The sequence below is a fragment of the Pezoporus occidentalis genome, unplaced genomic scaffold (genome assembly GCF_034315485.1).
Source record: "Pezoporus occidentalis ecotype Australia unplaced genomic scaffold, CSIRO_AGI_Poc_V1 ctg220, whole genome shotgun sequence".
NCBI lineage: Eukaryota > Metazoa > Chordata > Aves > Psittaciformes > Psittacidae > Pezoporus > Pezoporus occidentalis.
This window is the reverse complement of record NW_026914073.1, coordinates 1,454,148-1,467,549: the sequence shown is the minus strand read 5'-3', so window position 1 is coordinate 1,467,549 and position 13,402 is coordinate 1,454,148. Positions and strand designations below refer to the sequence as shown.

Sequence of the window (13,402 nt, the reverse complement as noted above, 5' to 3'; positions counted from 1 at the left end):
GAAATAATTAGATAAAGAGTTACATAAATATTTAAATACTTCTGCAGACGTTTGCTAAGGGAAATGCACTGTTGGGTCTGATTCCAGGCACTCTTCCCAGTACTCTGCTAAACATAAATAATCCTGGGAAACATTTTACTCAGTGTAAGTATTGTGAAGAGGCCACTTTTACTTACAAAACAACTAAAATAGAGACTTACAGGATAAATAAATACCTGATAATAAAGGTTTTCATTTTCCAAAAGATTTCGAAACATTTTTTTCGTTACGTACTTTCAAGATGTACCCTTAGATAAGCATTATGCAAAAAAAGTTTGAAAAATTACTGAAGCTAAAGATTTTGCTTACAAATTGACAGTGCAGCACCTTAAAAAAATAATGAAGGCATACCACTCTATTTGTCCTGCGTTCAGCAGTAGCAGTCATTTTTTCTCCTTCCTAGGAGCTGGTGCAGTGCTGTGGTTTTGAATTTCAGCCTGAGAACAGCGCTGATAACACTGATGTTTTTAGTTGGTGCTCAGCAATGTTTAGTCTGACTAAGGACTTTCTGAGTCTCGTGCTCTGCTAGGGAGGAGGGGAAGCTGGGAGGAAGCAAAGACAGGACCCCTGACCCAAACTACCCAAAGAGGTATTCCATACCACAGCACGTCATGCCCACTATATAAACGGGGGGCAGTTACCCAGAAGGGCTCGATCACTGCTTGGTCGGGCTGGGTATCGATCAGCGGGTGGTGAGTGGTTGTATTCTCTTCCTTTGTTATTTCCCTTATCATTATTGGTGGCAGCAGTAGTGGTTTGTGTTATACCTCAGTTACTGGACTGCTCTTATCTCAACTGTGGGAGTTACATTCTTTACATTCTCCTCCCCATCCCTCCAGGAGTTGGGGGGGAAGGAAGTGGGGGAGCGAGCGAGCGACTACGTGGTTCTGAATTACCGACCGGACTTAAACCATGACACTATAAACCTAAAGCATCTAACTGCACCTGTAAGACCATCTTTCTCAAGACCTTCAACACTCAGAACCTCAGCTGTCACTTTAGAGAAATTCTGATTTACTGAGCTGACACTCAGCTGAGACCATGCACACCATTGTGTAAAACCTCAATGTAGAAGGCAGAAGAAAAGCCTTTGCATGATTTCACCATAAACAGTCCCCACCACGTGTCCTGGAATCACCTGGTTATTTCAAAAATATTTTTCTTTTTTAATTATTCTTGCTTTTTATCTAAAAGTATTTCCTGAGATCCTGCAGTCCTTGAGATGTTCCAAGGACAGCAGCACTCACTCCACCCATTCCATACTTGCTCTTCCCATAATTGTGCCCTTGTATTTAAGCCAGGGCACTGCAGAGCATGACTAACACCATTTGGACTGTTCCCCCATCCTCTCTCTGCAGACAGATGATGTGTGAGCATGGAGCATTCTGTTTTAAACAGGTCTGGCTTCTTTCTGTGTATGTGCTGCTATATATTTCCTGGTATCCAGTGACAGGATGTGTGGGAATGGTTCAAAGCTGTGCCATGGGAGGTTCAGACTGAACATTAGGAAGCATTTCTTTACTGAGAGGTGGGTCAAACACTGGAACAGGTTTCCTAGAGAGGTGGTTGATGCCCCAGACCTGTCAGTGTTTAAGAAGTATTTGGACAATGCCCTTAACAACATAAACTTTTCATCAGCCCTGAATTTGTCAGGCAGGTGGACTGGATGATCTTTGCAGGTCCCTTCCAACTGAAACATTCTGTTCTATCCCATCCTGTCCCATTCCACCCTATCCCATCCCGCCCTATCCCATCCCACCCCATCCCACCCTATCCCATCCCATCCCATCCCATCCCATCCCATCCCATCCCATCCCATCCCATCCCATCCCATCCCATCCCATCCTAATTTGCTATACAAAACAGTGCTAAGAAAGGACACATTGCCCATTAACCACATCTGCACTGCTTGTCTTTAAATATCTCAAAATGCAGTCTTTATTGTGGCATTGAGAAAGAAGAGAAATGCTGGCAAGGTGAGGCATCAGGCTGGGAAGCAGTCATCTGTCCTGAGTGCACAGAGTTAGTCCTCAGATCTGCACAGTGTCTGGGAAGTGCCCCTGCTCAGAATTTAAATGTAATTGATGAATCAGCATTGCTGCATCAATATAAAAGTGCAGTATGAAATTATTTTGAGATCAAGCATGAAGTTTTGGGAATACAGTTTCTACTGTGCAACTACAGGAACTCTTCTACTGAGGTTCAAGGTGGGCAGTTTCAACATGTACAGAGAAATGATACAGAAAAGTGTGCAGCCAGAAGACAAATAGCCACAAATGCAGTTTCAGGTTATAGCCATGCCTAGCACTGAGACCTGCAAGCAGAGATGGACCTCTTTCTCTACATATGCTGTTGGTATCTGTTGTACAGACTGCAATGTGCCCATTTAGTTTTCCTGCAACCAGAGGAGTCCCAGCAGGAAGCAGCACTCCCAAGCACTGTTTGGAATCTGGTGTTTTCTGCAGATCTTCTGGAAAATGAACTTTCTATATAGACTCACCATTGAACTCTGTCAGTTTCTGAAGATCTTCTCCAAGCTCTGCAGTGACTGTCAATGCCTGCTTCACCTTCAGGTTTGTTTCACTGTAATAACATGAGACAGAAACATGAGCTGAAAGTCATATGTGAACTGAAAGCTCCCCGAGAGCTACTTTCTGTTCTTGAGGACTGCCTTCTTCCCGAGACATCTGATGGGACCATGCCACCATGTACCTGTTTTATGCGGCTAAAGGATGTAGTTGTCTCTTTCAGTGGCAAAGACAGGCGGTCCAGAGGAATTCTGAACATGGTACCATGGTGCCAAAAACGGTGGCTCTGTCTTCTCTTTTTCACAAATACAAGAGCAGGCATCTCAGCTCCCTGAGCATCTATCTCCCTGTCCATCCTGCCACTCACACCACACTGAATCCTGAGGTATCTGAGCATATAGGAGAGCTCTGAATCTTCTCCTACGGTATTCTGATCCTGGATCCTGAAACTGGGTAGATGGGAAGTTTGAAATGCAGTGTCAAAGAAACACTGCATTTGTTCAGTGTTCACAAATCATCTGCCAGGAACTACAAGCTCCTTTTCAGCAGAAATCAGATAGGGAAAATCCAGAGGGGTATCTGTAGAGTCCTAGGAGAGACACAACTTTTGATACCTGTGGTCTTGTTTAGTTCTTCAAGCTGATGCTAGGTCCAGGCAATGCAGAAAAGGTAATGTAAATTGGGCCATAAAGATGGTCAGCTCCAGTTTATATAAATTAATAGAGCTCTATATAAATCAGTTGCAGCTCTCTGCCTTTTGGCCAGTTATGCCCTGGAGCAAGCAATGATTGGAAGCCTTTGCAGTGTGCACGCATTAATATTATAATATTATGGTCCAAAGGAGATTACTGGAGGTATTCATTGTGATTATCTCACCAGGATAATCCAGCTAAGAGAAAAGACTAAGGGGCAAATACAAGAAACAGAAAGCTTCTGCCAGTGATCGGTGATACTGCAGGAACAGGTTTCTAACTAACTCTCTGTGTTAGAAGAAATTATGATAAAGTCCCCTCCTCACACGGTATTTGCACTGAAAGGGGCCAAAAGTATCCACCAGAAGATGTTATTTTTCAAGATACCTACCCAAAGTTTATTCTATGTATTAGGAAATGCGTGCTACCAGAGATATTGCAGGTAAGCCTGCAGCACCCAGGGTCACCAGAGATTTGATCTTGCACTGATAGTAGTGGTTGCACTCAAGAGCCAGGCTTACTTACCCATCCAATTCAGCTGTCTCGATGTACGTCAGGCTGTGTGGCTCACTGCTTGACAGTAACAGTAGATCAGCCTGAACACAGACAGACAGACTGGGCATGAATTCACATGGTCAGAAGGCATGTCACTGCAATGCTACTTGTGGTTTCTGCACACTGCAGGTCTCCGAGGCAGTTATCATCACCACTGACTAATTTTCTTGTGAGTGGTGAGAGTAATTACAGAGATTTACAGAGACTGACTGAGAGCAGGATGGAGAAAAGCTGTACTCACCGTCACAAAGTTGTTGTTTTCTAGTTTTATTATATCCCCCACTTGGACATTCATCCATTTTTCATCCTTTAACCTGCAAGACAGGTCCTAGTAAGTAGGCACATAAAGCAAATACCACTTAGGGAACACAGGATACTCAGCTTGGCTCCTGAAGCCAGACTGTAGGTGCCATCAGGATTTGAGCCATTGATGAGATGGAGCAGGGTCTGCCATGATGCAGCCTGATCCTTACTAAGCTAAGGGACCAACACAATACAAAAAAAGCAGTAACAGGGTGACCCGTGCAGCACTGAGACCAAGCCCCACAATAGCAATATGTGCGCTGCTCTTCAGCCTGGAGAAGAGATGGCTGCGTGGAGACCTCATAGCAGCCTTCCAGCATCGGAAGGGGGCCTATAGGGATGTTTGGGATAGACTATTCATTAGGGACTGTAGTGATAGGACAAGAGGTAACGGGTTAAAACTTAAACAGGGGAAGTTTAGATTGGATATAAGGAAGAAGCTCTTTACTGTGAGGGTGGTGAGGCACTGGAATGGGTTGCCCAGGGAGGTTGCGAATGCTCCATCCCTGGCAATGTTCAAGGCCAGGCTGGACAGAGCCTTGTGTGACATGGTTTAGTGTGAGGTGTCCCTGCCCATGGCAGGGGGTTGGAATTAGATGATCTTAAGATCCTTTCCAACCCTAACTATTCTACGATTCTATGACTGACTAGTCCCTTCCTTCTCCTAAACAGCTTACATTCTCTCTGGCAAAAACTCTCTGCTTTGCATAACAGACTTTACAAACACCTGGGATAATTGCCAGCCAGGGTTAGTTTTTCTATGTGCTACTAAGGGCCAGAACAACAGATCTGACTCTGTGTGGGCTTGGCTGTCAGGAAGGTCAATGCAGATGCTTTGCTTACATGTGCCTAGCTAAGAATCCTAGAATCATAGAACATCAGGTTGAAAGGGACCTCAAGGACCATCTGGCCCAACCTTTCTAGGCAAAGCACGACCTGAACTAGATGTCCCAGCACTGTGTCCAGCTGAAGTCTCCAGTGTTGGGGAATCCACCACTTGCCTGAGGAGATTATTCCAATGGCTAATTTTTCTCATTGGGAAATTTTTTTCTCTGTGTTTAACCAGAATCTCTGCAGGAGTAACTTGTGCCCATCACCCTTCATCTTTTCCATGAGACTCCTTGTAGAAAGGGAGTCTCCAGCTTCTTCATAGCAACCCTTTAAATACTGGAACATGGTGGTAAGGTCTCCCCTGAGCCTTCTTTTCTCAAGTTTCAACAAACCCAGCTCTCAGTCTTTCCTCATATGTCAGGCTTCCCAAGCCTGTGTCTGCAGTGGCCTTCACAGCACCAACCTAGATGCAAGTGCCAACATAACCAAGTCATGATAGCTGAATATGTAAAATCTAATAGTGAGGGGAGAAGTGTCAGGAGCTGTATCAAAACAGGACCAGGTATACAAGCTTGAGTTCAGCTCAGCCTTGCTTTTTCAGTGTTGGCCAGAGTTGGGCAGTACCTATGGCTTCCAGTTTTTGAACAAAGGCAAAATATTAGAAAATTTCTATTTCAGTGTATGTTTCCTAGACACAGTAACTAATACACAGGAAACTACAAAATCGTTTTACTTAGTAGAAAGCACAAAAAGTATGTTCCTGTTCTTTGGTTTCAAGTTATATTCTTAACTGATCATCTCTTTGAGTTTGCACAACGTACTGCTATCTATAGCACAGAAAAAAAAAGTCACTAGAGACCTCACAGCTGTCTACAGCTGTGTCCTGCACACAGTTCAACTCCATGGAGCCTCAAGTAAACAGCACATCTGTCTCCCACAAAAGCCAAAGCCTCTGCTATTTTTTCTGCAGGAAAGGCCAGTGCTAGCAGTATGATGTCCAAAGCACACAGCTGAAGGGCTTCCAGTACATCTAAGTCTGAAGTGTTATACACACTCAAAGTATTATGGCATGTATAAGGAAGCTATTCCTGCTTCTTTATTTAAAATACTTTGTTGATAATGCCTGGTTTTGCCTAATGCAGAAATAAATGCTGTGAATATAAGTGGGTATAGGAAGATAACCTTGATTGTCATAGAATCATAGAATGGTTTTGGTTGGAAGGGACCTTAAAGTTCCAATCCCTCTGCCACGGGCAGGGACACCTTTCATTAGATCTGTCACTTCTGGGGTCAGGCATAAAATAAAGCAGTGGTCTCAAAGTATCCCTCACTGAAACATATATATACCCTGGAAGACAGAGAGTTTACCTTTTGTCAGTGCAAAGTCACAGCCATGACGTCTGTACAGACTGTGGTACTGTGCCTTGGAGCCATTAACCAGACACAGCCCAGAACTGCACAGTGAATTAATGGTGTGAAAGGCAATTCAATTTTAAATTGTTTAGTGATCCTTGGAAATCACACATAAATATATATATTATTAATAAAGTGCTCTTCCCAGTCAACATTGCAGCAAAAGAAAAAGGACTTACGTGCCATTGATCAGGACCTGGACTGGGCGGTTGTTGACGTGCTTGTCGCTTTTGTGGCGATTCTGAAAATTTGATCAGTATGTTAAAAGGTATCTCCAAGAAAACAAGTGCACAAGAGCTGTAGTTCATTAACATTTTAGGTTTTCACACAGCTGGCTTGAAAGGGTCAGGCAGATTAGAGTTACAACTGAGTCATAGTCCACCCCATATTTACACTAGTAACATAAGGCATAACTGGACTGCAAAGAGCAGCAGGCAACACAGGGCTTGCTCTGGGAGGGCAGAAGGAGAGTAGAGCCTTGTATGCCACTTAGCACAGTCTTGACTCAGCTGGTGTTGGTTTTGCCAACACAACAGAGAAATCCATTCTTCTGCTCTGACATGGAAAGTGGCCACAGATGTTCCAGCATTGCTTCCTGGGAGAGCACCTCACCACCTCTCACTCCCCTACTTGCAAAGTTGAAATAAGAAGTCTCCATAGAGCATCAAAATTATTTTAATTATGAGAGAAAATCAGATGCCAAACTCAGCTCTAACATTACCCCAATGAAGTCAACGGGACTTTGACCATTAGCTCTGATGGGAGCAGACTTTGCCAAAGCTGGACAAGTTTGAAAAGTCCCACGTGGAAGCTTACTTCCTACCACATGTTTTTATCCACCTGCTTTGCAGCTAGGTGGCAGAGGATGAGTTCTCCAAAGTAGAAGACTAAGATCAGACTTTCATGAATGTGTACAGACATACCTATCAGTGACCACATTTTCAGACACAATGAGTGGTTTCAAAGAAAGTAAATGGAGCTGTTGGTGTGCTCAGTGATTTGGAAATTCTATTTCCTTTTTAGGTAAAAAATGATAGATTCGGGGATCTAATCTCAGACCCCATCTTGGCCACAGACCAGTTCTCCAGCTGCCTGCCACTAGCTTGCTTTGTTTTAAGTGATTTGCTTTTCTCACTGTGCTGAAGAATCACAGGCAAACTCCAAAGTACAGGTCAGTAATATAGATCTTACAAAATCATCAATGGCATCCTTGACTCCCGATACAGCCAGCACCAGCACTAGGGGCACCACTGTTGTAAACCAGGCCAGCGAGGAAATCTGAGGAATCAACTGTAGGAGGAAAAGATATGACTTGTGAGATTTCCTGCCAAGACAGGAAGACAGAAAAAGCCACTGTTTTCTGTGGAAGCTGCAGGCAACATTTTCCTGTGGTACTTGAACACAGATTAGGGACAGAAATGCAGCTCTATTACGTATACGTTATTCCACAGAGATAGGTGAGCAAGAGAACCCATGCTTTGCTTAAAAACAAGCTGTAATGTACATTATAAACATGGAGCTGTCAGGAAGCATAGTGGGTTGCTCTTTATTGTTGTTTGTAAATTAGAATTGCAAAGTCCCCAGTGGATTGCAGAGTTCCCACAGCCTCCCCATCACATCCACTCCTGCTGCAGGAAGAGGAACTCCAGGGGCAGAGAGATGGAGTCAGTGGAAAGAGAGGAAAATGGTAAGTGGAGGAATATGCAAACACAAAAGACTAATGGCTGCCCTCTCTAGCCCACCTTGATGCAACTAGCAGAAAAAGCTGTATGGTTTTATATACAGTTGTGCTTAGATGGTTCAGCAAAAGACAGTGAACTAATTTAAGGCAAATAGTTTGAAATGCTATGAATTTGATAGACAAACAGCTAGAGTGCAGTACAACAACACAGGAATGGTGCTGCCAGCTTAGCTGAAAAGGCACCTTAACTAGACTCTCGAAAAATTGAAGAGGGCTGAAATTTCCCAAATTCACTCCCTGTAAATAAGAAAAGAAGATTGTATGCACTCTGTTACAGCTTAAAAAAAACCATGCTGCTTGTGCTTTTTTTGAGCTGAAATTGAAAAAGAGCACTTGAAAAGGGTAATTTTGAAAACTTGTGTGCACTGAAAATATAAAATTCAAAATATCATACTTGAAACATAATCAACATCATACCCTTTTTTGGGTAATGTGCATCCCAGTATGACTCAGCAACAACAGAGCACACTACATTTATCCATATTCTAGCAAAGTGCAAAGGGGCAGAAACCCTGATATCAATTTCTCCAGTGTATTCAGCTTTCAGACAGAGTAGTATTACCAACAATGATGGGCAAAGTGCAACTCAATGCCATTATGAGCCACAGGGCTCAACAGAGTTGCCAGTGTGTGGCACGCTCCATGTTAGACACCTTGCTCACCCTGATGAGCCAGCAGCAGCAATATTCAGCTTTATGCAAACTGGCTCCAGTCTTGAGCCTCCCTGAGGTTAACTCCTTCCTTCCCAGAAAAAAAAAACAGTACAGGTTACAAATTTGTTCTTCATGCTTTTTTCTTTGAGACTGCCAGTGGAACTTGGCTTTAAAACTATGGATAAGAGACAAACTCCTTCTGTACTACAGGAGGAATAAGTAATACAAATCCAAGGACAGCCAGGAGCACTCAGATGCAGACAAAAAGGGGTGGTAGGACAGGGTATGAAAAAGGTGCACAATTTGTTGAAAACTTTAATTACATTTTTTATTCATTTAGTTCAAACCCTCATATCCAAAGATAAGAGAGGAAATTGCTTTTTTGCCCGACCTATTTTCTATATACTTTAAGGTTTTGCTAAGATGTTAATTCACAAGAGGGATATAGCTTGAACTTTATTATAACTATCAACACACAGGCTTTGATAACAGACACTGCAGTCTTCTAGAAAAAGCACCTTGAATTCATACCTGCAAAATCAGCAAGAAAAGAAAGTAAGCGTTGGCTATTCGCTGAAACTGCTCAAACAGGTTGAGAGGCAGGAAAGTGAAGAAGTTGTATTTCGATGTTTTAATTGAATTGTTCTGTAGGACATAAGGAAAATAAATAGAATTGGTAAAACAGGAAACAAAATTACAGCACAACCCATTTCAACTGTGTTTTTACTTGCTTATATTTAGCAATAGCATTGTTTCTATCAGCAGAGCAATAAACATTTCCTTTATCCCACACAACCATGCCAAGCTTGGATAAACAGACACAATTCCACTCGGAATTGGTGAAAACACAATGCTAAGTTTATGCCAGTGCACCTGCAGGTAGATACAGGTATATGTAGTCACTCACAAAGATGCATCTTCCCTTTATCAATAGTCTTCCTACGTACATGGTGCACAAACAGAATTAAAAATACTATCTAGAAGACAACAATTTTGCTGGTAAATTCTACAAAGCAGTGTTAGAAAACACATGCTAGGTCAATAATTATTACTCGCCTGAGACTTTGAAGCACCATTTGTCTGGGCAACCCCACAGGAGCTGTTAAATCCTCCCAGGAGCAGAACATGACATTATTATTTTTAGCTGATTCAGCAGCCTCTCAACTCAGCAGCTCAGAGAGGTGGCTTGTTTCTCTTCCACAAAGATCACTTGACTTTGGTGTTGTGCAAGCCACCACTAACACAAGAACTCACCATTTCAGTAAGAAGTTGCAGTTTTGTTCCCTATTTCCAGTTTCCTTTTCTAAGGCAGACACCCCTCCAGGCACAAGCAGTGGCTGCTTCCCTCTGTCTTCTTCAAACCAGAGAAAGACCCACAGTTGAGATTAAAGAACTGGGTGTTTTCTTCTTCAAAGAAAGCACATTCTGGTCCAACTCTTACCACCTATGAGAAAGGCTCACTTAGAGCCTGAGCCCACCAGCTTGGGCTATCCGGTCAGTTTTTAAGGTGTGCTAGATTTTCTTTTCACATTAAGTTTATCAAGCACTCATCCTGGTTTAGTCCTGGAAGCATGTATGCCATCTGTTGCCAGCACATCTAAAATTTCCCTCCTAGAAGGTCTCTAGAAGATGTCTATTAACCCACTCCCAGGGCCTAAGGTGTGAAAGCACAAGGAGGCAGATATTACATAGTGCACCTTCATTCAGGAACAGATTCATTGGTTTAACAGGACAGATATAGTATTTTAATAGCCTTTAGATATTGCTAAGCTGGTGGGAGGACAGGAGCTATTAAGTATGAATCATAAGTCATTTCCAATCCATGCATTATCCAGGATCATGACATCTAAACTGAAACACATTAGTGTGTTTCCACCATTAGACCAATTATTGAAGACGACCACCATAATGTGTACATGGGGGAAACTATTCCATTTTAGGCTGCTACTGGATTTTGCTATGTCCAGACACAAAGTACGGCAACATTCGTCAGCATTAACTTCATGTTTTATCCCTTGTACAATATAATGAGTAAGTCTCTAAAAGAGCAGAGATTGAAACGCCCTTCATGGAAGAGCTAGCCAAATCCTCCCATTGATTGCACTCCAGCAAGAAAAGATGTTTATCAGTAATCATCATATAAATGATATTGCCTATCTCCTGGCAACATACAGTCATGTCCTAGTGTGGATCTAAATGACATTTTTGTTCATTTAGATTTTTGTTCATTTTGTTCATTTGACAATTTGGTTCATTTCAAAATTCTTCACCATGGGATATGTGCTGCTCGCAGGGTCTATGGACACTGTTAAAACAGAAGCAATGGAATAGCAGCATCCTCTCAAACCCAACATACAGAGAACCAAACTGCTTGACAAATCTGTGTCCACCAGACACAGAGAATGGCAGATTTTCCTATTAAAAATGGCTCTAAAGATGCTCTCTGACCACTAAGCTTCAGAAAAACATCATGGTCACTTACTTAAAAAACAGAAAAGACAGTAATGCGGGAAAGAGTAAGTGCAGGGGACCTGACCTTTGTGCATCAACAGACTTCTGAGGGTCATATATAACATGGGAAAAACTACCCAGTAAACACTCACACAGTTTATAGATCATTGCCTGCAAAAATCTCAGAGGGGGATAAGAAAAGAATGGGAGTGGTTTAGTTCAATTCCTGCCTTCTATTTCTGTCCATTAATTACGTCAGGAAAACCATTGAATGAACTAAAGCCATTCATTTTGTTTCCTATTGCCATTAGGCATGATAAAAACCCCAGACATAACAGCTTCCAAAGGCTTAACTGCAGAAATCTGGACACCCAGTATTTTTTTTCATACTAGTTCAGGATCATGATATTGTTTAACACACACCGACTTTTGTGACATTGGCACACTATAGACCTCAGGGTAAAGACAAGGAGTATTATGGTGGATCTTCTCATTCTTTTAGAATCTATAATCAAAACTAAGCACCAGAAAAAAGGAATTCCTCACAATCACTATGAAGATTTCTAGTTCAGCAAGTAACTTGTTCATGGCCCTCAGGGGCAAAACAAATATCAATATTAAATGATAAAAACAAACAAGGGAAAACTTCAGCCTTTCCAGTTCAAAGCTCTGCATTCCCACATCGCTGATACAGTTGAAGCTCTGTGTAAGATATCATTTATGTTTTCTTGTAATACTCCAGGGCTGCACGCTTTGACAGCTCAGGCTCTCAGTTGACTACAGGGAAATCTCAGTTGGCCTCTGCTCTTGATCTTGTGCTGCTCTGCGATGCTTAACACTATCACACCCTGTCACTCCTTTAGAGCTGTAATAGAGCCTGACTGTGCAGCAGGAGGGGTAAATGGGAACCTGCAGCACTACAGTGTGTTCAACAGTCCGTATGTAGCCACCATTTTATAAGCAATGCCTCTAATACATCACCTGCCTTACCTCTTCTGTGCTGCCTTCAGTGAGGAACACTCCCATATAGGAAAAGTGATAGAGAGCAAATATTTTGGAAGCAGGAATTAAGTATTAAGAGGCTTTACCAAAACTTCTGGTTCTGCTACAGATTTACAACTATCAAACATACAAGAAAAGCAGCTCTATGGGCCAAGCACAAAGACAGGAATCAGGAGCTTTATACTTACTCCCAGGTCTGCCCTAGACTTCTGATTGACTGTGAGCAGCCCCTATGTGCACTTGGGTCCTAAACAAATAGACTCAAGTGTGGTTACCTACCATCAGCCTCAAGCTCTCCAGATGCGAAGCTTGACATGAGAGCGACGTTGTTTGTGGGTGATGGATTATTCTCATCTGCTCTTTTCAGGGGCTAGATTCACACCTCCTGGAGGTGTGACTCCACCGAAATGCTGTCCCTAAGAATAGTGCTCATCGCGCCACAGTTACACAAGTCCAGATCTGGTGGATGAGCTGTTACTTTGGGGGTGTTTTCAGAAGCCTGCCTGTGACGTCCAACCACGAGCAAAATTCAGCAGATGGCTCCTGCCTTTGTTCGTTGAGCAAACAAATCGTCTCCTTGATGTGAAAGTCACTGGAAATGAAAGACACTGCTGCTTTTGTGGCTTGATTACAGGGACTAAAGGGTGATCCCTGGAAAAGGCAGGGTATGGCAAGGAACTGACTATCTGAATTTATACCCCTGGCTCCGTGACATATTAGTTCCTAGCAGCTGTACAACCCGGCCCGAAGCAAATCCTAGCAAACCCTTGGGAAAACCGCAGGGAGGTGTTGTGCCATGGCACATGGCAATTTCACTGGTACCTGGGTAGCACAAAGTACAGCCTGATGAAGCAGCTGAGAAACAGAAATGACTTTCCCAAGTGCTTTGATAAAGCCTCGCAAAGTGCAGCAGGAGTGTGATTCAATGGCATTTTGTTTAAATGCAGCGGTGCAATTTGAAAGCATGCAGCTGCCATACAGAGAGCTACAAATATGCTCAAGGACACATTTATTACACTCATGCAACAGTGCATGTGGTGCCATGAAGGCTTTGTTTTCACAAGGAATATAGAACAGTCAGATGAGATCAGTTTTAATCCTACCAAGTTCGCTGCTTTGTTCCTGACAGTGAGCAGCAGCCCCAGCTCAACAGAAGACTGAAAAGGCCAACAGGATGTCGATGGGGTTCATCTG

The 13,402-nt window shown here is 42.8% G+C and overlaps 1 protein-coding gene across 5 annotated transcripts in view; it reads right to left on the bottom strand.

The window, feature by feature from the left end:
* The window catches only part of LOC134164551 (phospholipid-transporting ATPase FetA-like), an 83,415-nt gene that overhangs the window by 32,296 nt on the left and 37,717 nt on the right, over window positions 1–13,402 (bottom strand). For all 5 annotated transcript variants that reach the window (XM_062620433.1, XM_062620434.1, XM_062620431.1 and 2 more), the window contains exons 4-9: window positions 9,287–9,400; window positions 7,553–7,651; window positions 6,541–6,602; window positions 4,056–4,128; window positions 3,785–3,855; window positions 2,540–2,622 (exon numbers count right to left, since the gene is read on the bottom strand). In XM_062620433.1, the coding sequence (XP_062476417.1) occupies window positions 2,540–2,622; window positions 3,785–3,855; window positions 4,056–4,128; window positions 6,541–6,602; window positions 7,553–7,651; window positions 9,287–9,400 (502 nt within the window). The remainder of the gene's footprint in view (window positions 1–2,539; window positions 2,623–3,784; window positions 3,856–4,055; window positions 4,129–6,540; window positions 6,603–7,552; window positions 7,652–9,286; window positions 9,401–13,402) is intronic.